This window comes from Sorghum bicolor, chromosome 1 (assembly GCF_000003195.3).
Source record: "Sorghum bicolor cultivar BTx623 chromosome 1, Sorghum_bicolor_NCBIv3, whole genome shotgun sequence".
NCBI lineage: Eukaryota > Viridiplantae > Streptophyta > Magnoliopsida > Poales > Poaceae > Sorghum > Sorghum bicolor.
Window position 1 is genome coordinate 79,477,007 of NC_012870.2, and position 24,476 is coordinate 79,501,482.

The window sequence follows — 24,476 nt, forward strand, 5'->3', positions numbered from 1 at the left end:
ACCTTAATGTAGTATAGTTAGTACTTTACTTTAGTTTGAATGATTTTTGAAATGTTTTTTTTTATAAATTTTTTATTTATACATGATGAATCTATATTTAGTTATAAATATTGATATAATTGATTTTTTAACTTATATATATATATATATATGTTATTTCTTGAAACTATCTTTGTTCACAATTTTTATATACTTATACTTCAATCCCTATACCTACACGTGCAATTATTTTCTTCTTCTTCTTGAATTGTCGATAAAGCAACAAACATATTATGTTCGCGTGAATCAAATCTAGCATTTACCCCCACTATTCCAAAATAAATGCTCATCTCATACTATTTGAGAAGTCAAATAGTCTAAAGTTTGACCAAATACATATATAAAAATTACTGATATTTATAAAACCAAAGTATCATTAGATTGCCATATATTTTCATTGTAAACATACCAAAGGATATAAATGTCGATACTATGTTTTTATATATTTAGCTAAACTTAAGAGTAGTTGACTTCTCGAAGCACGAGGTTGGCACTTATTTTTGGACAAAAAGAGTATTTTTTAAATGTGCTCGTGCGAATATACAGTGTGTTGCAGGGTCACCTAGATAATTTATAGCTTAGAGATTTATTGAACGATCATGATATGTTCCAATGTCCAATGTTCTGGAATCCAATTTCATACCTTTACTTGACACATCTTGAGATCGGACTCCGCTCCATTTCTGTACGCGAGTTATTTTAACTCGGATTAGAACAGATCACGAGTGCCCCTCACGTACGAGACATGAATAACGTGAGATCGTCGTAGGAAGCGAAAAAAAGAAGCATGCAGTGATGCAGAGCAAATAGATATAGAGTGTAGATAATAATGTAAATTCAAATTTAAACTACTTAATTGTTCTGCACTCGTATATATTTGAGAACGTTCCAGTTCGTATTTATATCCAAACTCAAGATATGGATATCCCACCAAAAATGTACTCTATCTGGATTATTCGCACCTCGGTGTCGGTGTCGGTGTACCTGCCACAGTAAACTAGACCCCGACGGGCCTCTGGTCCTGCTCCTGGCCTGCTGCTACGTGATCGCTCATGTCGCATTCTGACGGTGGACCGAAGCGTACCCGCAAGGCAGAGCGGAAACTAGAAATGCTTTTGTCTACTAGAGACGCGGATTCGGCACAGCCGTCCAAAGTGCCGGAAGAAACCGGCTCCGTCGTCGCGCCCGACACGTAGTTCTCGCTCGGCAGGCCGGCACGAACACCGCCCGCGCCTTGACATGACATCAGCAGAAAACCTAAAAATATATACGAGGGCGGGCGAGCGGTGGCCGCGACACGCACCCGCACGCTAGCACCGACGACGACTCCCGAATCGCGTGCCCAGCCTACAGCAGCGCCTCGTGTCGAACAGCTACGTACGTGACGGTCGCTGTTTCATTCCGCGTACTGCTACTGCTAGAGCGCTAGCTAGTCATTGGTGGTGCGCCATGCATGATGGCATACGGTTGCAGGCGATAGACTAGCCAATCTATCGAAACCGAGCCGAGCCGAGCCCGAGGGACCGGATGCCGTTTCGGGCGTGGCAATATGGCATTCCGTTCACTGCGCCTCGAGTACACCGCCACGTCCTACTCCAGTTGAAATCGGCCGCCCACGGGCCAGGGCTATCGGCCAGCTGCTACACCACGTACTCGTCGGTGTACCGTGTACTGCAGTCGTACACAAACCAAGTGTGGTGGGGGGCGTGAGAGGCTTTCAGCTGCCCTGTATACTGTACTATTGCGTTTGGAGACTGCCACACATGGAAACACAGAGAGGACGTTACATGCTGGCCGATGAGCGGCGATGAACCTTTGGTACAGATTCGAGCACGTTACATGTTGGCCGATGCGATGGGGGTCAGATCTTGCAATGCAACGTACTACTACGGCCTTGTTTAGTTGCAAAAAATTTTACAAAATTTTTCAGATTCCCCGTCACATCGAATCTTTAGACACATGCATGAAGTACTAAATATAGACAAAAATAAAAACTAATTGCACAGTTTGGTCGGAATTGACGAGACAAATCTTTTGAGCCTAGTTAGTCCATGATTAGACAATATTTATCAAATACAAACGAAATAGCTACAGTATCTATTTTGCAAAATATTTTAAAACTAAGGCCTTGTTTAGTTCCGAAAAGATTTCGGATTTCGGTACTGTAGCACTTTCGTTTGTTTGTGACAAATATTATCCAATTATAGACTAACTAGGATCAAAAGATTCATCTCGCGATTTCCAGCTAAACTGTGTAATTAGTTTTTGCTTTCGTCTATATTTAATGCTTCATGCATGTGCCGCAAGATTCGATGTGACAGGGAATCTTGAAAACTTTTTGCTTTTTGGTGTGAACTAAGGCCTTGTTTAGTTCCCAAAAAATTTTGCAAAATTTTTCAGATTCTCCGTCACATCGAATCTTTAGACGCATGCATGGAGTATTAAATATAGACGAAAATAAAAACTAATTACACAGTTTGGTCGAAATTGTCGAGACGAATCTTTTGAGTCTAATTAGTCCATGATTGGACAATATTTGTCAAATACAAACGAAAATGCTACCGTTTCGATTTTGCAAAAAATTTTGGAACTAAACAAGCCCTAAACAAGGCCAAGGCCGTCGACTGGTGTAGTAGTAGCTGCACTGCACGGCTGTACTGCAGAATTTACACATCTGGGACACGCCTTGTCCATGCTCTCTGCTCTGCTCTGCTCTCCAGCGAAGTGTGCAGAGCCGTGTGCTACGGGAGTGCAGACCGGTACTGGAGTTACAGATGCACGTGTTCAGCGATCTGGCGGCAGAGAGTATCAGGAGCATCAAAACTCCGCCGTAGTAATAACTTGGCCACGGGCTACCTGATCCTAATCCACTAGTGCATGCAGTGAAACAAAGGACAGATTCGTTCCAGAGGCACGCCGTCCCCCTCTCTAGCCACACTGTGGCGCGACGTTTGTACTTGTATAGTGTTTGTAGCCGTTGACGCTCACGTCCACGTCAGGATGCAATGCAATTATGCATGCATGGTTGAGTTCTGAGTTCACGAGTGATCCCACAGGCTCACCACGCCGTCCTCGCTGCCGTCCTCCTCCAGCAACACGGCGCCGTCCGTCGCGGGGCCGACGAGCCTCGGTGGGCTCATCATCAACCCCTCGGCCATGCCCGCCAGCAGTCGCGGCACCTGGAACACGTCGTCCTCGTCCACGATCCGCCTGTCGCCCGCTCGGTGCTCCGGCACCTGGCCCTGGGCACCGGCACCGGACGACCAAGTGCTTGCACCGCAACCACCACCAGCAGCTGCTTCACCACCCACCTGCGGCGAATGGGAACGGCCGATCACCGCGGCAGCGGCGGCCGCAGCGGCCGCGCGGATGTCGTCGGGAGAGCACGACGCCGGCGCGGGCCGGGACATGGCCGCGCCGGGGAAGTTGAGCGCGGCCTCGGCGCCCCGCAGAGCCAATGCGGCGGCGTCGTAGGCCGCGGCGGCCATCTCCGGCGCCGGGTACGTGCCCAGCCAGATCCTGTTGGACTTGCGCGGCTCCCGGATCTCCGACACCCACTTGCCCCCGCGGTACCGGATGCCGCGGTACACCGGGTGTCGCGTGTCCGCGCGCACGCGCCGACCGAGCAGTTGCTGTGCTGTGCCCGCCTCCTGCTCCTGCTCCCGCTCCATCTGGCCCGGACACTCCGGACACACTGGTACTGATCCGCGCTGTTCTTCGCCGGAGAAACCAGGGATTTCCGGCAGCAAAACGTGCAGGAAATGCAAGTGAGCAATGCCAGTTCCGGATACTACGGCCACGGCCACGGCCATTGCGATTCCAGGAGCGCGAGGGTTTAAAAACGACGGAGTAGGTGGTTGAAAAACTTGGGACGACGCGTCTGAGTTGCTTGCATCGCTAAGGATTAGCTGGGGAGCACAGGGAGCGACAAAAAGCCTATGCTTTTGAAGCCTATCGGGCAGGGGTCGAATGGGAGGCCGCCACGTTAGGTGGTCACCGGTGGTTAAGAATGTCTTAGTGCGCGGACAGGGACAGGCCTTTTTCACTAACGTTGTTAAGAATATCCAGGTCGCAAGCATATATCCGCCGCCTGGTGTTGTTCCAGCTGACTGGGGTGGAGTAGTTTAGGAGGATGGGTCAGAAGATCACTATTACGTTGACTCATTCTTCCTGGGACCGAATCATGATTCTCCACCACACGGGCAGATTACTGGGACCAGGAAATACATTATTATCCTTCTGAGGCACAAAACGTGTCCAAATGGACCAGCAGCGAGATATTTATTTACACATATGAAGATTTTTTTCAGTGATTGATATAGTGGTGTAGCATGCCCGCAAGGAGCTCACAGCAGATTTCACAGGGAGTGAATCCACAGCATATCGAGAGGGGTAACTGTGAAACACTGAAACATGTTATGCACAGCACAGGTACATCGTTGCTTCTATTTTCATGTGAGAAAAACAGAAGAAACTAAGCCGCCAGCACATATAAGTAGTCTTCGATTATGGACATAGCTGATGAACGGTACCCGGAGCCAAAAAGATTGTAGTGATTCAGGTAGTGGTAGAGGAGATAGAGGTCCCTCCTCTTCTCAAACCCTGGCTGTTTCGGCATCACCTGTATATAGAGCAAAAGTACTGTTAGTGTCTCCATCAAAATAGTGAAACAATTCAGTAATCCACCGACCACGAGGCTTGAAATTTTTATAGGACTAGAGAAAGACATGCACTCTGGAAGTAAAGCTGGAGGTGGTAACTTTATTTTGTGGCAGTGGTCCAAAGACATTCCCTACAAAACAAGTAAAGCAATTTCCACGACAACGCTTGGACTGCCTTATTCAATGGTGTAAGACAATAACTATGTTGTTGACACCATTCTTTACCACAGGAACCTTCCTGCTAGAGGTTTCAGGTCTGGGACTTTACAGGCCAACAAAAGGTAAATCCACAAAGCAAATCTGACCCGTAACCAATAATCTCGGACGGTGGTTTGTTAAGTATGTCTATTATCCGTTTGCACGTGAGGACTTGGCGGTGCTCCAATCAAATACTCTATGCAGCAAAAATCAATGGGGTACCTGAAAATAGGCATTATAGAAGTCCCCACCAAATCCAGCACACCAGGACATCCCAAACTCTGCCTCGTTGTGTCCATCTGCAGTTTAAACCAGTGATCATGTCTTTGTAAATTGTTTGTTGCTTGTAAATTGCTACATGCAATGCATTGTCGGCATCCATGAAAAGTTCAGCGACATAATATTTAAAATAGAATACCGTGAAGAAAAATTACTGGAAAGAATCAAGCAAGTTCATCCCTTTGCTACCACTATTCATGATTCTAAATTTGGATGCTAAAATCAATCAGTTTTACTTACAGTAGCAAGCAGGATCCAATATTACAGGATCTCCGTTGCTATCGGAGCTTATGTTCCCGCTCCAAAGATCACCATGAAGCAAGCAGGGCTCAATAACAGCTCCATCAAAAAGTGGGTGAATATTCTTGATCAATCGCTGACCTGTGCAAAGGAATTTATGCAAAAAGGAATATAAAAAGCAGTTTCTACAGTCAGCAAAACTTAGCCAAGAATGGCAGACCGTGAGAGAAATGATAACTACAAACTTAATCCTCCTGTTCCAACTGTACCTTTTTCGTATATGGCTGAATCTCCATATCGTCTCGAGGCCAATTCCAACTGGTAGCCCAATCTATGCTTGGAGTAAAACTCAATCCAGTCAGCAGTCCAAGTGTTAATTTGTGGAGTGCTGCAATAACAAAACAGGCGGATTAGGGAGACTGACATAGCAGTTCTGAATTCTGATACACCTCAATTAATGCCACATTTCATCAAAGCAGTACTACCTTCCAATAGTATTATCAACATGGAAACCATATCCCTTATCAGATTTAGCAGCCTTATGCATTTCGGCAAGCTTCCTTCCCAAAACTGACTGACAAAAAGAGCTATGTTAATTATAAAGGAACCAGAGGTGAATAAAAGCTCAAAAGTATTTGGTATATAGTTACCTGGTCTCCCCTTGAAGGACCAAATTCAATAAACTCCATGATGATGAAAGAACCACCGGTGGGTAAAGAACCAACCTATACTAGTGGCAGGGATAAAAAAAGGATTAAAGTTGAAAACAACAAGTGGATGCACAGAACTACTGAAACAAGTGAACTAATATCACTACCATCAGCAGACATTGGTACCACTAGATGATTAACAGTCTCTACATCAGTGGGCACAAATGGAAATATGCATGCTAATTAACTCGCAGCATAAATGGCCAGGACTGAAGATTTCAGTCACTATAAGAGTACTCCCATCATGTACTAGTCATGTGACAGTATCACAATAGCAATATTATTGTATTCCACGTTTGCAGTTGTACATATCCCAGCATCTGCTGCCACTTCTCTCACCTTGTATGGTAAAGGAACACGGATCGACTTTGTGTCATACATTGCCTTCAAACCAAGCGCTTCCCCTTCAAACATTTCTGGACCAATGCGGCTGGAACATACAAAAACGTACTCAATTCCATCATTGCCGGAAAAAAAAGCAAAGCATCATTACCTACATAATCTCAAGGCAAGAATTATGAGTTCAGAAGAGAGATTTTCTTTGAGTGCACCTATTGGTCTTAACAAAGAAGGGCCCTGCGTCAGTATCATAGCGCTGAGCATTGTTAATGCAGCCACCACCAATGGACCTGATCCCTTTTATTTGTGTGGCCTTCCCTTCTGTAAGAATCCATTCCCTGATTGGGTCATGGCCCAGAGCTGCCACTGCGAGACACCCGACAAACCAATTACAGGCAAGCAATTAAGGTAATCGAAAACTGCAAACTCCATAGTACGCACATGCATTCTGAATCTAAGATGACACGAATTGGGGCTGGAATCTGCTGTGCATAAAAGCTACGCAGCCAACAGTACTAAACGGCCAAACCCAATGCCTCTCAGCACTCGACTGCCTGCAGTTCAAATTCACATTCCAGTTCCACCGCGCTCACATTCCAGTTCCACCGCGCTGATTCTACTAGAAGTCTAGAAGTCTAGAACCAACCGAGACAGCACAGCACAGGACAGAAACTGAATCGGCGCAGCACATCACAGCATAGCACAGCGGAGAAATTAAATCGGCGCGAATACCAGAGAGGTTAATTGGGAGCGAGTGGGGAGGCAAACTTACTGATGGTGACTCGGGAGCCTGCTCTTCGGCGGGAGGCCAGGCAGCGGCTAGGGAGGAGCGAGGAGGCGGCGGCGGCGGAAGTGGAGGGCGAGCAGGAGCAGGAGGAGAGCAGCGCCAGCGCCACGTTTGCTGCCATCGCGCTCGCCAGAGCCGAGCCGAGTCAGGTGTGGCTGTGGCATGTGTTGTCGGGATGCCGATGGGGCCTACTGTGGCCTAGCCGCATCCGCCACCGCCAGGCAGCAGGCCTACTCGGGCCGAACGGGTTTTAAGTTGGGCTCATTCCATATTGGGCCTCAGCTTACGAAGCTGAACGGAATTGGTCCCAGATTCACCGTGCTTGCTCACGGGTTCCGGTTGCCATAATCTGAAGTTGTGAACCAGTACTATGCTACATTTTGCTTATTATTAAATCTGATTTATTCTAGTTTCAAAAAAAATCTGTTTTATTCTTCGATTCGAAGAACTTGGGCCTTGTTTAGTTCCAAAATTTTTGACAAAATGAGTACTGTAGCAATTTCGTTTGTATTTGACAAATATTGTCCAATCATAGATTAACTAGGCTCAAAAGATTCGTCTCGTCAATTCCGACCAAACTGTGCAATTAGTTTTTATTTTTATCTATATTTAATACTCCATGCATACGTCTAAAGATTCGATGTGACGGGAAATCTGAAAAATTTTACAAAATTTTTGGAAACTAAACAAGGCCTTGATGGTAGTGGTAGGCCAGTGCCGGATTTTCGTAAATATTTTTTGAATAACCATTGTTGACATTTCCATTATCACGTGAGCTTATTGCCAGTTTGCCGCACCTCAAATCGAAGTTCTAAGCCAATCCTCAGTCCGAAGCATAAAACAACACATTGAATTATTCAACGAACAACATAAATACAGCCGATGAAATGTTTGTTTCACTGATCAGACCGCATCCATTATTCATACATCCGTTTTGGTTGCAGCGACACTTGAACAAAACGAAATTGCATCGCACCACCAAGATCTAAACTTCACCGGCTCCGGCGTCCTTCTCTTTTCCCGCCGCTGCCGCTGCCGCTGCCGCCGCAGCATCAGCGTCGGCTGCAGGATCGACAGCAGGCGCATCAGCGGCATCTGCATCCTGATTCTCTTCGTCTTCTTCCACTAAATGCTTGGCAGTGGGCACCATGACGTCCTTGTAGCTGCAGACGTAGGGCGCGTCGCGGCCGTGGTACGTGCCGGTCCACTTCCCGTCGGCGATGTAGCTGGCGTCCCACACGGAGGCGTACAGGTACATGGGCTTCTCCGGCCACGGCTCCCCCTCGCGCCGCTCCTCGCGGCGGATGAGCTCGCCGTCGACGCGCCACTCGATGGTGGCCGCGTCCCAGGCGATGGCGTAGTGGTGGAAGCCGTCGGAGGAGTCGAACGGGAGCGCGTGGATCTGCTCCCGCCCGCCGTCGCCATTGACGTGGTAGTTGGTCTGGACGGCGCGCTTATCGTGGCCGAGGAACTCGAAGTCGATCTCGTCCTGGTCTTTGGAGCCCTCCAGGGAGGACAGGTAGATGTTGTAGTTGAGGCCCGAAGTGTCCCCCGCCGGCGCGCGGATCGTGGTGGCCACGGCGCTGCCGGGGCGGAACCGGCGGCGGGAGCGCCAGCGCGCGCCGCCGCGGTGGTCGTAGGTGACGTGGATCTCGCCCGCGTGGCGCTCTTCGAGGCATGCCTCCGGACAGTAGTCCACGGCGATCTGCTGCAGCGGTTCAGTGCCGTCGGGGTGAAGCGGGTGCGGTTCCCAGCTGCAGACCTCGGACTTGGCCGCCATGGTGGTGACTGGTGACTGGTGAGCAGCGCTGGGCAGAGGTGGACTCGTGCTGGTTGGGGCAGAAGCGAAGAAAACGGAGCTTTTTTATTGGGCTGGGTCCGCGACAGTCGCCGGGTTAGCCGCCCGGGGCACGTGGGCCTCCAACGCGTGCTCAAGGGCGTTGGTTCTTCTGGGTTCCTGATTCCTGAAGCAGCAGCAGCTTGCTATTTTTTCAAACCATTTTAAATCAATATTTTAAAATTATTTTATTATGACCTTTTCAGATCTAACACTTTTTAAACTGGATAGAATATTTTAGAACATTAAGGCTCTGTTTAGTTCTCCACCCAAAAAATTTTCATCCATCCCATCGAATCTTTGAACAAATGCATGGAACATTAAATGTAGATAAAAAAATAAACTAATTACACAGTTTAGTTGAAAATCGCGAGACGAATCTTTTAAGCCTAGTTACTCCATGATTGGGCTTAAGTGCTACAGTAATCCATATATGCTAATGACAGATTAATTATGCTTAATGGATTTGTCTTGCAGTTTCCTAACGAGCTATATAATTTGTTTTTTAACGAGCTATATAATTTGTTTTTTTATTAGTTTCTAAAAAACCATCCCGACATCCTTCCGACATATCTGATGTGACATCCAAAAATTTTTCATCTCCAATCTAAACAGGGTCTAACTTGAAAAAGGTAAAAATTTAAAAAGCTTGTAAATCGCACATGGACGACCAAAAGAGTAAAAAAAAGGATACATTATTTTATTGTATTAATATTAATTTAAAAGGTTTTCTCTTTTAAAAAAATGCAGCTTGCAGCTCGCCTGGAGCTGGGAGGATAGCAAAGCAACTGGACTGTCTGCACGTTCTACTCGAGCCTGCCCCTGCCGTGCCATTGGCAACTGCAGACAGGGAATGTGTCATGTGTGATCGGAATAATGCACTGTATCATTCAGATTATCAGACATTTGCAGACAGGGAGTTTCATATCAGTAAATGAAGGACGTATGTCATTGTTTTTCAACTATATAATTTTCCCTAAGGCCTTGTTTAGTTCAAAAAATTTTCAAGATTCCCTGTCACATCGAATCTTTGGTCGCATGCATGGAGCATTAAATATAGATAAAAATAAAAACTAATTGCACAGTTTACCTGTAATTTGTGAGATAAATCTTTTGAGCCTAGTTACTCCATGATTGGACAATGTTTGTCAAATAAAAACGAAAGTGCTACAGTAGTCAAAAACCAAAGTTTTTGCCAACTAAACAAGGCCTAAAACAAAACCCCAGATGACTCATGGCTCTGCAGGTAATGGTTCAAGTGCAGGAACTACCAATCTCCGACTAGAAGAGAGATTACACATAGCCCTCCATCAGCACGCCCCCATTCACCTCCCTGTGCTCCAAGTTCTTCAACGGGAACGATTGGCTGCCACCAAATGCCAGGTTGCTGAGCCCTTCACTCGCGAACCAAAAAGGCAGGATCTCCACGACGACCTTCTGCACCAGCTTGTCCTCCTGGAAGTCGTTCAGAAGCGACGCGAAGCTTTCTGTGGCCTCTCTGAAATCCACCAGCACGCTGCAGAGCCCTCGCTGTGCAAGAAGTTGGAGAATAGACTCCAAGTCTATCTGACGAAGGACTGCAACTTCAACTCCTGCTGGCGCCGCGGTGACAGGGCTATCAGCAAGGACTATCACCTTCGATGCATGCTCTTCGCTGAGAGATGGGATGTGTAGTCGGGAATTTTCACCCTGTGCTATGATGATATAGAGAGGTTGGTTTGCACCAGCTTCGCGAGATAAAGGTAAGCTTGACATCTTGGCCAGGTCACTTGAAATTATGACGCCATCATATTCTTTCATCAACTGCGAGTAGTACCCACCTGACTGATCAGCTCCCTTCCCAATTTGGTTTGTGACGATTCCATTCATTGAGAGTGTAGCTCTGTTATTCATCCGATAACAAATAAATACCATTACAAACATTGCACATGATACTCAAATGGTCCATAGAGAATATTTTTATACGCAGACAACAACAATGGACATTACTACTCAAATAGATGAAGCAATGGGCTTTCAACAGTCCTCCCAGACCACAATTAGTTATATAGGATCTATCGTCCATCTCACATTTCAAACTCAAGATATGCACTGTACACTGTCTATTTAATATTTGCTAGCAGGTCCTTCAGAGCATTAGCAAGTTGGAAGATTAGGAAGTTACTTGGAGTTGGATATTTACCTCAAAGTTGCAAAAGCCTTCCCGGTGAGCATACGATGGATGTAAGCCTCATTTAGTTTGCGGCATAATGCTTCCTCCACACCCACCCTCACATTTATTCCAGCACCTTGGAGCTTTTCAATCCCTTTGGATGCGACAATAGGATTTGGGTCTGTCATCCCCACAACAACTTCTTTTACTTTTGCATTGATGAGTGCTTCAGTGCAAGGAGGGGTTCTCCCATAGTGGTTGCAGGGCTCCAAGCTAACATAAGCCGTTGCATTTTCAGCTAAATTACCTGCATCTCTCAGTGCAAATACCTACACATGATTTTAACACAATATAAGGATATGATGTTACGTAATGATACTTTGTCATTGTATAAGCTCTTAAGCCAATATAAAACTTATAGTGTAGCAATGCAGGATTAAATATTGAGATGTGATGTAAACTGTTTATAGGAGAGAATCTTCAAGGAGAGTCGACTAGCAAGATTCAGCATCCACTGTCCCTCCCAAACCAAATTATTACACATTCTTCTAGTAGAATCTTTCCCACAAAAAAAAAAGAAAAAAAAAAATGTTGTCACTATCCTCCTCTTACAGAGCTTGACATTTTTGTTTGTTAGAGGTTAATGTAATGTTGATGATTGTTTTTAACTTTTTATACACCGTGATGTTCACAGCTTTAACATAAAGCTTAGTGTTTTATAGCAATCATAAAGAAAGGAGATGAGTGCTGGGACACAAGGTACAAGCGACACGCACAAAGTTTGACAACGAGATAAGCAGGACAAGACTAATTGCTTCCCCTAGAACATTGATAGCTAACCAATGGATGACGGGTTGTTTTACAAGCTTTACTTGTTGTTGCGGTAGACTAAAGTTTCCATTAATCTTCGCATACTAGTATAAACACAAACTATATTGTTCTGTGCAAACCAAAATAGCGTTTACTTTCCATAGTCGCATAGAGTTGAGGTTTCATCGTGTTTGGCGTCGAATGTCTCGCTAGCTAAAAAGTTATAACAACTCGAATAGTGCAGAAGTGGTTTTTGCTTACAAAGGACAATCGACATCTTGTATGATGACGCCAAAGAACACGGCCAGATTCCGTTGCACATTATGACGATCACCAAACAACCTTTTCCCTTCCCTTTGTGAGAATAAGCATCCAAAGAAAATATTGAAAAGCGAGATTGGAAGACATGCTACCTCGGCATGAGGTTGGCCGGCTTTGGGGTGGAATCCTTCTCCAACGACGCGGCCGTCGCGGACGATGACGCAGCCCACCATAGGGTTGGGGCTGGTGTGGCCGGCCGCCTTGCGCGCCAGCTCCACGCACCGTCGCATGTACTGGGCGTCCAAGTCCCCCGCCGCCTGCGCCTGGCAGCGCACGCCGCGCCCACCAAGGGCCCCGGCCCCGGCCGCGAGGCGGGAGCGGTTATGGGAGGCGAGCGTGGCGGCGCGGACCGGGCGCTGGGTGAGGTGCGGGCGCGAGACGAGCGAGGACGCCATGGGCGCCAGGGTGTGGGCGGCGAGCGGTGACGACTGGCGGTGAGAGGGAGAGCCCAATCCGAGGGGAATTTTTTTTTATTTTTAGCCCATTTTTGAAACAATTTTCAATTTTGACACGGTTTCGAAAAAATTTTCAAAACTAGGCCGTTTGGCCCCGCCACCACGCATGGCGGGGCAAAATTACTGCACCCCGCCATGCATGGTGGCGGGGTACACCCTGCCACGTGGCCACTGCATGCTCCTGTGTGCCGACGTGGAACCCGCCACGGATCGTGGCGGGGTACGGAACCCGCCACGGATCATGGCGGGGTATGCCCGCGCCCTACTTAGCCGGCCGAACGGCCATCTTTTTCTCATTTCTCTCCCTCACTCAGCCCGAGGGTCTTTCTTTCTCTCCCTCTCTCACACCCGAGCTCCGCTCTTCTCCGGTGCCCCTTCGCGTCGTCCTTCACCCCCATTGCCCCGCCTCGGCGTCCCTCTCCGCTGCGTATTCCCCACCTTGTCGTTCTCTACGGTTGTTTTTCCGGCCACCCCTCGTTTGGAGAAGGTAAATTTCTTACCACCTTTACGTTTTCATAGTTTAAATAACATCAATTGTTTATTTTTAATATGTTTAGTAAGTCTCTTGTTACGTTACTTTGTTTAGTTATGTGATTTGTGTTGAATTATTTTCGCGAATTTAGATGGAGGACTCGTATCGTGAGTCGATTTGGCGAAAAAAGGGTCGTCCTAGAGAGTTGTACCCCGATGTGTCTTGCAAGGATGCCCCCGTGCCTCCAGAGGAACCTATTCCTAACTGTGATTGTGGACATCCGGCACACGTGAGCCAGTCGAGACATCCGGATACTGCGGCACGTTGCTTCTATACATGTTATAGTTATAGCGTAAGTCACTGTGCCCTTTATTTTTCTTATTGGTTTTTTATGTTTTTATTCCCCATGAGACAATCGAAACTCTTTTGCAGCCCTACTTCCGGTGCTTTTTCTTCCAATGGATCGACGGGCCGGACAAGTTTGACCCAAGAATTCTGCTTTTCTACCCCGGCGTTGATCATTGCAAACGTGAGTTGTTTACTCGCTGGGTTCCGCCCCCCCCTAACCCTCCTCCTATGACGGAGGAAGAGAAGGCCGTCGCCTCTGCACTTCGGCTCGAGGATCCTCCGAAGTGTCATTGCGGAGAACAAGCCGTGATAAATCCACAGAATGAACTAGAGTTTGTTTGTCCTCTGCGGCGTGAAGTAAGTTTTGATTCAATCTTAAAATTTCAGTTCGTATATGTGTGTTCTAATGTGTTCTTTTTGTAGGATCGTGGTTTTCGAAAGTGCCGTTTCAAGGAGTGGATCTATGGTCCAAAGAGCCATTGGCCAGAGCCTGAGAAGCAGGAGGAGGTTGTAGAGTGGAAGAAGAAGCGGAGGTCTATTGCGCCTCCCGTGATGTGCAAATGTGGTGTTGAAGCTAGCTACGGCCTAGTTCCTTCAGGTCTTGGGATTGGCCACTTCTGTGGCCACATGATCGACTATGATGAGGTTTGCTAGGACTGTGCACATTTAGTACTACTATACTCATATATTTGTTTTTGTACGCTAACTTTGTATTCATATATTTCCCGTAACAGAGCACTCAGAAATGCAAATGGGAATCATCTGATGATGTGTTTAAGTTCAAAGATGAATATAAGGCAAGAGTAGCAGTTCGCAAGACGAGAGGTTATCCTGCAAACTACGTCACTGATTTTGTGAAGGACCATAAGAAGAAAATGCTTGCATTCGCCCAGGAGTTGCGTGTTCGTAACCCTGCGAGTATTGCATGGAAGAAGTGGTCCGAGGAGAGGGAAAAGGAGATAGAGGATTACCGTGCAAGCAAGGCTGAAGAGCATGCAAGGAAGGCTGCGGAGGAGGCTGAGCGAGTTGAGATGCAATGCTTGAACGATACTATTGCCTCATTATGTGCTAGTGAGTCATTTAATTTTTGAAAGTGAAACCGTTTGTTTCTCTGAAATGAAAATGTTATTAATTCTTTAAATATTGTACTTACAGAGATTGGATGCACCGGAAACTGGCAAGCAGATGTGGGCCGTGCTAAGTACGCGGAGAATATGATATTAGGGCGGGACGGTGCAGTTGGTGGCACTGCTAGCCGTCCGATTGTGGTCGAAGAGGAGGCCGAGGCGGAGGAAGACGACGACACCGGAAGGATAGGCGACCTCATTCGTCTTGCCGAGGAATTGGGGTACCCTGAGGAGAAGCATGACCAGAAGACATCGGTCTACCACTCATGGTGGCCAACAGACATGACCGAGGAAGAGGGACAGTTATACTCTCAGGCGGCAGAAGAGGCGGAGGCAGCTTACTACGAGAGACAGGCTAGTGAGGCCAAGGCAGCGGAGGCGAGCATGGGTAAGGAGGCTGTAGTGGACGATTGGGAGTCCGAGGACGAGTTGCTTACGCAGTGGTGCACGCAGTTTGATTGATGTGGTAATGTATGTGAGTGGCTTAGGGATGAGACTTTTGTACTATGCAACTTGTCATGTAATAATTTGTACTCCGACGTATTTCAATTTGATCGCTCCTCGCCAAAGTCCACAGCTGTCCGAATGGTTAAAAAGAATTTCTAATATGTTTAACTAATATAACAATTAAAAGTTTTGTTTCTTGCGTGTTTAGGTGCTGGGGCGCGCCGCGGCGTGCGGCGGGCGGGCGCGGGGCGTGGCGGGCCGCTGGGGCGGGGTGCGGGGCGCGGCGAGGCGCGGGGCGCGGGGCGCGGCGAGGCGCGGGGCGCGGCGGGTCGCGGGGCGAGGTGCGGCGGCGGTGCGGGCGCGGGTCGCGGCGGCCGGGAGTGGGGAGGCACTGCGGGATACTCAATTGAAATCCGAGAGGGGGGGGGGGCGTTTTGTCAGGTCGCACCCCGCCATGATCCGTGGCGGGTTCCGTACCCCGCCACGATCCGTGGCGGGTTCCACGTCGGCACACAGGAGCATGCAGTGGCCACGTGGCAGGGTGTACCCCGCCACCATGCATGGCGGGGTGCAGTGATTTTGCCCCGCCATGCGTGGTGGCGGGGCCAAACGGCCTAGTTTTGAAAATTTTTTCGAAACCGTGTCAAAATTGAAAATTGTTTCAAAAATGGGCTAAAAATAAAAAAAAATTCTCCGAGGGCGGCCCCGTGTGCGCGCGGAGGGTTTGGGACTCTTGGTTGGTGAGTTGTAGGCGCGCACCTTTCAACCAGTAGCGAGCCCGTGCGCGCGTGCCGCGCCCGTGCGAGCCGCGCGTAGCTCCGTCACCCCCACGCCGCCACGCGGCCCCTCCGCCGCCGCTGCCGTCACCTCCCCGTGCGAGCTGCGCCTAGTTCCTGTCACCTCCTCCTCGTAGGCTGCTGCCGGCTTCCGCGGCTCCTCCCCTTCGTCCCCAACCGCCGCGCCCATGCCTTCCATGGCCGCGCTGGCCTGGGGACGCCTCCCACTCTCTCCCGCCCCCCGCCTTCGGCCTCCTTGTTCGACCCCATAATTTGGCTTGGCTCGCCGCGTGCGCCGCCGGCCGGCCACCGGATCCTATCCCGCCGGTCCACCGTTCGTTCGCTCAGCCAATGCGGCTGCCGCGTGGGCCGGTGTCGTCAGGATGCTGGCCCGTATCGGCCCATTATATTACATCACTTGTTCGATTCCGGCCCAGACAGTACACGTTTCGTCGTTGAACTCCCTTTGCTTCTTCGTGTGGCCACAACAGGCCACAACCAAAGGTGAGTGTCGCCTAGCGGACGTACCTGTCATCTCATCTCACTCCAGTAATCCACACAAAATCGAGTGGCGCAGTGAAGTAGCCGATGAAGCTACTCCAGGACTTTTTGCTTGGAACGGCTCGGCCTCGGCTGACACCAGGTAGCGGTAGCCGTCCCTCCTCTATCCAGTATCCACCTGCCCCTTCACTTGGTTTCATCATCTCTCCTGCAAGAGGTACGTAATTGCACTTTCCTGCATACGTTTTGGTTCGGTTTCAGTCATGTTGCAGAGTTTCGTCTTCGTTAGTCCAATAGTTAGGCTACTTCAGAAGTGATGCTAGATGCTACGCTAGTACTAGTTCCTAGTTGCTACTGATTCGGTGATGAACTGCTGCTTCGGATGCTTGGGTTCATGGTTGTCTGCACATTGTCGCGCCTATGCTCTGCTTGCTTTGGTCACAGAAACTTCACCTCGTAACCAAAACAAGCGTCACGCGTTGAAGGATGAAGATTAGTGTCTTGAACATATAGATGATATGCTATATCATCCCTGTAATTTTCTGAGTTGATGAATTTGGGCGTCTTCTTCTCGTTGAGGACAGCAAGATGAGCTCGTTAGATGCCACACGAGCTGAGCTCGGCCTCGTTGTTCTGTACCTGAACAAAGCCGAGGCTCGGGACAAGATCTGCAGGGCCATCCAGTACGGCTCCAAGTTCATAAGCAACGGGCAGCCTGGCACGGCGCAGGATGTCGATAAATCGACCACCTTGGCTCGCAAAGTTTTCCGGCTCCTCAAGGTCAGTCAGATATGACGATTATCTTCTGTCCGTATCAGCTCATTGTTCTCGGTGTACCATTACCATCATGCAGCCGATGTTTGTCTAAAATAATTAATTGCTTGATGTTGCATATGTCCAGTGGGTGAATGATCTGCATGCTCTTATCAGCCCGCCGGCTAAAGGGACACCTCTCACCCTTGTCCTGCTTGGCAAGGTAAATCTTTTATTTTTGCTGTACTGTTCGTGAAGAATTCCTCCGTTTTGGAGTGACAGAGTTCAAATTAACTTATGGGTTCTTCTATAATTGCAGTCCAAAAATGCGCTGCTTTCGACGTTCTTGTTCCTGGATCAATTTGTGTGGTTAGGACGAACAGGGATAATCAAGGTTTGTCCAGATGGAAAGACTGCCTCAATCATCAACTGCATATATAGTGTATGCCTTTTCTTTTTGACAGTTCGTTTTTCTTCGGTTGGTAGAACAAGGAGGCGACGGACCGGGTTGCCAGGATATCCTTGTACTGCTGGATGGCTTCTTCTGTCTGTGCAGGTCTAGTTGAGGTATACAACATTGTTTCTTCGCATGCATATGCTTCAAGTTTTGTACACCTATAAGTGATGTCTGCCTCTTTTCAGCTTGGAGAGCTTAAAAGGCTATCAAGATCAATGAGGAAGCTTGCAAGAGAGCTGAGGAACACAGATAAATATGAGGTGCATATATATTTTCGTTTCTGCCACTGACTGATCATGGAGTGTGTGTGTGTGTGTGTATATATATATGGTAAATTTTCTACTCCCTAGGAGTAGTTACTCCCATCTCTCCATGGTTCATTTCACGCACACACGGTGTGGTGCCATATTAGTTAGCGGGTTCAACTAACAGATCCATTATATATATATATATATATATATATATATATATATATATATATATATATATATATATATATATATATATATATATATATATATATATATATATATGCAGTTAAATTTTCCGCCTGATTAAGTGTTTATCATGTGGCCATTTTGTAGAATGAACAGTACCAAAACAAAATGAAGCAGTCAGATGAAAGGCTCCTGGCCCTTGTCAAGGCGGCCATGGACGTGGTCGTGGCCATTGGGCTTCTTCAATTGGCGCCCAAGAAGGTCACTCCAAGGGTGACAGGAGCCTTTGGGTTCATCACCTCGCTCATCTCCTGCTATCAGGTAACTTCTGCCTCTGTGTTGTCGCGGTGCATGTGTTGTTCAGGAATGGAACTGCAACGCTAATGTTTCGTGTGTTCTATCTACAGCAACTTCCTTCCCGCGCTCCTTTGGCCAAAGTCAAAGTTTGAGTAGTGTCGCCGACCTAGAATAGTAGAATAAATGAGACAACGCTGGAAATTGGTCTCTACTTCAACAATGGATCGTACTACAATTTTATAGCCCTTTTTTTTCAAAGAAGAAGACAAAATGGAACACCAGTGATTATCAGTGTATCTTCTCTTTTTGCCTAGCAATGGACATGTACGTACGGAATGTTCACATGGTTATGTCTTTATATATGCTCGTATGGGGCTCCTAGTTTTCCACCGTGCATACTAATCCTTACTATGGACATTTCTCGGCTTCTTTTTCTGGGGAAAAAAGGCACGAATTTCTCCAACATGTGGTTTGTGATAGGCCACATAATGGTCAACCATTAACCAAAAAAACAAAAACGATTTTAAGAGATAACCTCTCTAATTAATAGGGGTGGAGACAGCTAGCCTAGCTTATTTAAATGACCAGGCGACCTCTAGTTAAATGACCACCTTTCAAATTTACTCGTTGTCCATTTCATAGAGATCGTTGGCTAAATATGGACAGGCAATCTCTGCTCGCGTTAGGCCAAGAAGTTGCAGCTCCATGATTAGTTCGCCACGATGAAACAACACCTGTTTATGTCGTTTTTGCCAGGTGATTGGCCATGCATCTGAGCATATAATTAGCAATGATGAAACGGCTGTCAAAATGATTAAGTTTGGTCAGAGCATCTGAGCATATGGTCAAACAGAAAATCTGTCGCTGTAGCAAATCTTTTTTGTCACATCAGCCAATCAAAAGCGCACACACACATTCACACATTCAGAGCTGGTGCAAGTGCATATTTTATACAAGAGCTGATTGCTGAATATATTTGAACCAAAAATTGTTTCAATCACAATTTGACAATGAAAATGTTCTCTACAACACGTAAAAAATAGTTGATCTGTTGGAGTGGGCCTAATTTTGCCAAGCTCAAATGCTAAATTATTGGAGATACTAATTTTTTGACTTGCTATATGTTTTAGTCACTTGCCAAATACCTAGATTTGCCAAATTTTTTGCCAAACTATTGGAGTTGCTGTAACTAGTAACCATACTTTTGCCAACAAAAAATGTCCATTTTGTGAAGTTTGTCAAAATGTGGAACGAACTTTACCATTGTGTTAATCTCATCAAGACGTTGAAAAAACATATACGAAATATCTAATTCAGAGTTCAGATGAAAGAGTAATGCCCCCGGAAACATAATCCGTCGTTGGGACTTCCTAATGGCAGAAGTTGTTGAGACTTTGGAGAAGCCTGAAAAGACCTGCATGGGGTGGGTGGGGGCTCTCCTCATGTCGGGAGTTCCGGCCCAAGTCGAGTCGATAAACCTAATAAAAAGACCTCTTTGAATTTGGTCTTTTGGATTTTAATCTGCACTATTTCAAACTCGTGAAAAATATGAAAATTTAGTTTTCTACTATATATATATATATATATATATATATATATATATATATATATATGACTTATTATGTAGATCTACTTATGGGAGTCTAACAAGATTAGATTTTCCATTTTCTGATTTTTATATGACTTATTATGTTTTTATCAAAAATTCAACAGAAATAAATAAAAAAAGAAAAGAACAAAACCACCCTCCAAAACCATTTGAGGGGGTTATTTGACCGTTTTTAAAAGTTCAGGGGGCAAAATATTTGATTTTATAGTTCCAAAGGTAAAGTAGTCCACCCTAGATAGTTTGAGAGGTTACATAGACTTTTTCCATAAAAAACTTCTAGGGAGCAAGCTCCACATATTCCCTTAAAAATATTATATTATACTCATAAATATCATTATTGTTTGTTATTTAAAACAAATATTGTACTAGCCATTGATAATGTCTCATGAAGATAATTCTCTTCATCCTAAAATAAATGTTCGACTTGTTTCTCTAGGACTCAAATTTGACTGGTAATACAAAAAATAGTATGAATATTTGTATCGTCAAATAAGTTTATTATATCAAAATACATTCTATGCTTAATCTAATAATAGTTATTATACATCATAAATATTAATATATTTTATTATATATTTGGTTGAACTTTAAAAAGTTTGGCTACTTGGGAAGCAATATGTGTGTTTATTTTAGGATGGAGGGAGTATATGTGAAATAAAAAAGAATAAAAAGTTTTTAAAACGGAGACAAAGAATAATAAAGAAAACAGAAATTTCCAAAGAAACTGTGAAAGAAAACGGCCCAGAAGAACGCCGTCTCTGCATAACCTAGCATCCCCGGCCACTTCCGTCGGCCGTCGCTGCATATTCGTTCCGTTTGGCTCTCTCGCCCCATCTTCAGTCTCCGACGACTGGTAGCTCGCCGCCGCCGCCCTAAGCCAGGTGCTGAGGTTTTCGTTGGTCTCTTATCTGGCGAAGAGCAGCCACCAGGTACTCCCACCCCTTCTCTTCCCTTCCCTTCATGCTGATGACTGAATAGGAAGGGTTACTGCAGCAGCAAGCTGGTAGTATACATACATGTATTAAGAATATACAAAGTTCGATTTCTTTTTCTCTTTCCTAAAAGATTATTGGTGCAATATATGATGCCCCCCTGGTCTCTCTGTTCATGTATCTTCTGTTAGATTAGAAGACTTGCCGACCTCCCGGGACTGACGCTGGTACGACATGCATAGGCACTTTATATATATTTTTTTTTTGTTGAAAAATATGAATTTTGATGATCAATGTGGGCAAGTCTTGTATGTTTAATAATCAATATGGAGATACGCACTTTCATATATTGTGTTCAAATTCACTGATTTTGCCAGGAATAATTCAGTTGTCCATATATATTCACAGGAGGAGGGGTTTTTGGATCAATCGAATCCAAGATGGGGCACTGGAGGCGGTATGTGTATCTGCTTGTGAACAATTTCAACCGGGCAACATATCCTCTGCGTCGCATCAACGCGTCTAGCCTCTTCTCCTCAAGTAATAATAATAATACTAGTATGATGAAACCGGAGGAAGCTCGTCTGCCCAACCCTTTCATCTCTTTCACCCCTCCACTCAGCAACTATGGCAATGGTATACTGAATTTCTTCTCATTGTTTGGCCGAGGCAAGAATAAGAGCCTCATTGCTGGCGCAGACCAGCAAGGCTTCACCTTCCTGTATGACCTCGACCAGCATGCCATCCACAAACAGGTCTTGCTTAACGAGCCCAAGATTTACAACACCATCTCAGTAGCGGCTGGCGACGCCCTGTATGTCCTGGACAAGAGGCCACGCCCAGGCAGCTTCGAAGCCCTCAGGTATGAGGTCCCCATGGACCTGTCCCCCTCCCGGGACTGGCGCTGGTATTGCCTCCAGCCGCCACCCTACGTGCTTGCGCCTGGCTACACCCCCAGTACTGCCATCTCTGCATACGCTGTGGTGAATGACACTGAAATCTGGACATCCACACCTGGATTTGGCACCTATTCCTTCCATACAGTGCGTGGCTCGTGGAGAAAGTCCGTCAACTGGGAGCTGCCCTTCCGTGGCCGCGCCGACTACTTCCCGGAGTACGGTCTGTGGCTAGGGTTCTCCTCGCGAGACGGCATGCTCTGCTCATCTGTTCTCAGGGCTGCCACCAAGCAAAGTGGACCGCAGTTGTTACACAAGGACTGGAAGGATGTGCAGGCACAGGAGGGTTGGATCTTGATGGAGTCGTTCCTGGTACATCTTGGGTATGGCAAGTTTTGTGTGGCCAAATTCTTCCAAACAGTAGACAGGGGATCCTCAGAGGAACTTTGCCAGATTGAGAGCTTCGTCGTGCTTACGGGATTAACGCTGCAGCAGTGTGGAGCCAATGGGGAGCTTCGCATGATCAGGCACAGATCCCAGCTCTATTACTTTCAGGCCATGACCCACTGTTGGGCGTTTTGAGTTGTCGGTTCAATGAAAAGTTCAGTTCTGATTTCTGAAACGAATTGAAATGGGGTGTACAGTATAGTTTTGGCTGCGTCTAGCATTTTCTGAACCTTGGCAGCAACCAAAAACACAGTACCAGTGTATTTTCTTTTGCATTTGTGACCTGACTCTACTGGTCTAGCATTTGTGATCTCTATCCTACATGTGCACACATATCCATCACTAAATCTAAAGGTGAAAGGACGTAGAGGAAATAAAAGTAGGATAGAGATCATGATGTAAATATACAATAGAGAAATATAATATAAAAGTAATCAAGTTAATTTAAAAATAGTCCAAGATTCCCAATACAAAATTATCTACTACACTATCCTAGATTATTAGTTATTCCAACTTTTTTAGTCAAATATCTCAAGTTTGATAAAACTTATATAATAAAATAATAATAATATGATATCAAATAAGTATTGTTAGATTATTAATAGTGTACCTATTTGATGTCATAAATTTTTATAATTCTATCTGTCACAAAAAAATATATAATTCTATCTATAATTTTGATCAAACTAGAGATGCTTTAACTCTTTAGGAAAAGTAAAATATTAAGTTGTAATTTAGGACTGAGGGGGTATATTTTAGGATTGGGGATTATAAAATTGTAGGACAAACCCAACAAATACACTCTAAACGTTTTTTGGCCACTTGGAACACTCAGTTAATTGCTTTTGTTTTTGAACTACTGGACATGTTCTAACATCACAAGACCAACCGATAAACCAATTTGAAATGGCAAGTATTTTGTATGTATGGTTTGTCCGGTGTGAATAGGACTTTGTCTCGTTTAGCCACTATATATTCCGTTTAGTTAATATTCCTTCGTTTTAAACCGTGCTCCCTTTCGTCCGATGATAAATGTACTTTTAGAGTTTAAAATTTGTCTCAAAATAAGTGTATTTTTAGACACTCTAACTCTTGTTTTTTCTACTCTCTCTTGTTGAGGTGCAATGATTACATCTTCATAAGGGTATATGTACGTAGTTCACTAACGGTAATACCAGAGGTGCTATTATTCCGAGAAAAAAGTCTACTTCACCCCTCAACTATGGGGTGAACTATTTGACCTCCTTAACTTTAAAATCGTATGTTCTACTCACTGAATTTTTCAAATCTGTTCAAATACCCCCCCCGGCGGTTTTCGATGGTGGTTTTACTGAGCAGAATTTAGTATCATTCAATATTCGTGTTTCAGTATTATTTAGAATTTCATTGTTCTAGGCATAGTATTAGATAATACTGAATGATGTTTACTACTACTCAGTATTTTTTCTGCTCAGTTTTAGTGGCGTAGAATAATATTCTACACATCCTACACCTAAAATATAGAATAGCGCTGCCATATATGGGCTATGTCTTCTGTCATGGGCCATCAGCCGAATCGTCAAAACTTAGAAAAAGTCCACTTTTCTAGCCCCAACTTTCACGAAAGTCCACTTTTTTCTAACTCAACTCCAAAACCGGGTAAACCACCTCCCTCAACTTTTCAAACTGTGCATTTTACCTCATTGGAGCGGTTTCGAAGGCGGTTGAAAGGTCCTAATATGGCTAGAGGGGAGGTGAATAGCCTATTTAAAAAATTCTACAAACTCACTAGAGCAAAAGGTTAGTAAATAACAAAGCGAAGCTTTTTGCTCTAGCTCTAAAGGGGTGTTTGCAAGCCACCTACCCAACAATTCTAGTTGCTAAGATCTCTATGCACACAAGAACTAAGTCTCTACAAGTTACACTAGAGAACTAAGCTACGCAAGTCAAAGTAAGCAACAAAACTAGTTACACTAGTTTGCGGTAAATAAAGATAAGATGAGATATTTATACCGTCGTGTAGGGGATGAACCAATCACCAATATAAACAATCAAGCACCGGGAGAATGCCAATCAAACACAATTGAGACACCGATTTTTCTCCCGAGGTTCACGTGCTTGCCGGCACGCTACGTCCCCGTTGTGTCGACCAACACTTGGTGGTTCGGTG

General features: G+C 45.7%; 6 protein-coding genes across 8 annotated transcripts; 3 read left to right on the forward strand and 3 right to left on the reverse strand.

The window, feature by feature from the left end:
- On the reverse strand, positions 2,584-3,832 carry LOC8077989 (ethylene-responsive transcription factor ERF024). Its single transcript, XM_002468591.2, has one exon. The coding sequence runs from the start codon at positions 3,708-3,710 to the stop codon at positions 3,078-3,080; it is 633 nt and encodes a 210-aa protein (XP_002468636.2). The 5' UTR covers positions 3,711-3,832; the 3' UTR covers positions 2,584-3,077.
- On the reverse strand, positions 4,264-7,419 carry LOC8077990 (protein-ribulosamine 3-kinase, chloroplastic). The gene is made up of 9 exons (XM_002468592.2): positions 7,239-7,419; positions 6,679-6,832; positions 6,467-6,557; positions 6,068-6,142; positions 5,903-5,991; positions 5,687-5,805; positions 5,418-5,558; positions 5,121-5,197; positions 4,264-4,660 (listed from the first exon to the last, which is right to left on the reverse strand). The coding sequence occupies exons 1-9, from the start codon at positions 7,372-7,374 to the stop codon at positions 4,514-4,516; spliced, it is 1,029 nt and encodes a 342-aa protein (XP_002468637.1). The 5' UTR covers positions 7,375-7,419; the 3' UTR covers positions 4,264-4,513.
- Positions 8,085-16,401, reverse strand: LOC8077992 (riboflavin biosynthesis protein PYRD, chloroplastic). Its single transcript, XM_002468594.2, has 5 exons — positions 15,921-16,401; positions 12,466-12,831; positions 11,273-11,571; positions 10,420-10,972; positions 8,085-9,015 (listed from the first exon to the last, which is right to left on the reverse strand). The coding sequence occupies exons 2-5, from the start codon at positions 12,766-12,768 to the stop codon at positions 8,239-8,241; spliced, it is 1,932 nt and encodes a 643-aa protein (XP_002468639.2). The 5' UTR covers positions 12,769-12,831; positions 15,921-16,401; the 3' UTR covers positions 8,085-8,238.
- Positions 13,700-15,267, forward strand: LOC110430526. The gene is made up of 4 exons (XM_021448275.1): positions 13,700-14,005; positions 14,072-14,293; positions 14,383-14,719; positions 14,804-15,267. Exons 1-4 carry the CDS (start codon positions 13,877-13,879, stop codon positions 15,235-15,237), a joined length of 1,122 nt encoding a protein of 373 aa, XP_021303950.1. The 5' UTR covers positions 13,700-13,876; the 3' UTR covers positions 15,238-15,267.
- LOC8077994 (peroxisomal membrane protein 11-1) lies at positions 16,556-18,839 on the forward strand. Of its 3 annotated transcripts, none has more exons than XM_002465935.2 (8): positions 16,556-16,716; positions 17,084-17,279; positions 17,401-17,475; positions 17,572-17,646; positions 17,739-17,819; positions 17,895-17,969; positions 18,294-18,467; positions 18,554-18,839. In XM_002465935.2, exons 2-8 carry the CDS (start codon positions 17,088-17,090, stop codon positions 18,593-18,595), a joined length of 714 nt encoding a protein of 237 aa, XP_002465980.1. In that variant the 5' UTR covers positions 16,556-16,716; positions 17,084-17,087; the 3' UTR covers positions 18,596-18,839. The 3 variants fall into 3 exon arrangements, with proteins under 3 accessions (XP_002465980.1, XP_021303957.1, XP_021303959.1); XM_021448284.1 differs by having other exon boundaries at positions 16,580-16,716; positions 16,944-17,279; XM_021448282.1 differs by having other exon boundaries at positions 16,574-17,279.
- LOC8059477 lies at positions 20,730-22,689 on the forward strand. The gene has a single exon (XM_002465936.2). The coding sequence runs from the start codon at positions 21,425-21,427 to the stop codon at positions 22,460-22,462; it is 1,038 nt and encodes a 345-aa protein (XP_002465981.1). The 5' UTR covers positions 20,730-21,424; the 3' UTR covers positions 22,463-22,689.

Excerpts from the sequence above, each read along its gene's own strand:
- LOC8077989 (XM_002468591.2), bottom strand. The coding sequence starts at position 3,710 with ATGGAGCGGGAGCAGGAGCAGGAGGCGGGCACAGCACAGCAACTGCTC.
- LOC8077990 (XM_002468592.2), bottom strand. The coding sequence starts at position 7,374 with ATGGCAGCAAACGTGGCGCTGGCGCTGCTCTCCTCCTGCTCCTGCTCG. Across the intron at positions 6,833-7,238 it reads AGGCTCCCGAGTCACCATCA|TGGCAGCTCTGGGCCATGAC; the intron begins GTAAGTTTGCCT and ends GGTGTCTCGCAG. Across the intron at positions 5,992-6,067 it reads GTCCTTCAAGGGGAGACCAG|TCAGTTTTGGGAAGGAAGCT; the intron begins GTAACTATATAC and ends TCTTTTTGTCAG.
- LOC8077992 (XM_002468594.2), bottom strand. The coding sequence starts at position 12,768 with ATGGCGTCCTCGCTCGTCTCGCGCCCGCACCTCACCCAGCGCCCGGTC. Across the intron at positions 11,572-12,465 it reads CCGGCCAACCTCATGCCGAG|GTATTTGCACTGAGAGATGC; the intron begins GTAGCATGTCTT and ends AATCATGTGTAG. Across the intron at positions 10,973-11,272 it reads AAGGCTTTTGCAACTTTGAG|AGCTACACTCTCAATGAATG; the intron begins GTAAATATCCAA and ends GATGAATAACAG.
- LOC110430526 (XM_021448275.1), top strand. The coding sequence starts at position 13,877 with ATGACGGAGGAAGAGAAGGCCGTCGCCTCTGCACTTCGGCTCGAGGAT. Across the intron at positions 14,006-14,071 it reads TTTGTCCTCTGCGGCGTGAA|GATCGTGGTTTTCGAAAGTG; the intron begins GTAAGTTTTGAT and ends TTCTTTTTGTAG. Across the intron at positions 14,294-14,382 it reads ACATGATCGACTATGATGAG|AGCACTCAGAAATGCAAATG; the intron begins GTTTGCTAGGAC and ends TTCCCGTAACAG.
- LOC8077994 (XM_002465935.2), top strand. The coding sequence starts at position 17,088 with ATGAGCTCGTTAGATGCCACACGAGCTGAGCTCGGCCTCGTTGTTCTG. Across the intron at positions 17,820-17,894 it reads TCTGTGCAGGTCTAGTTGAG|CTTGGAGAGCTTAAAAGGCT; the intron begins GTATACAACATT and ends GCCTCTTTTCAG. Across the intron at positions 17,970-18,293 it reads GGAACACAGATAAATATGAG|AATGAACAGTACCAAAACAA; the intron begins GTGCATATATAT and ends GCCATTTTGTAG.
- LOC8059477 (XM_002465936.2), top strand. The coding sequence starts at position 21,425 with ATGGGGCACTGGAGGCGGTATGTGTATCTGCTTGTGAACAATTTCAAC.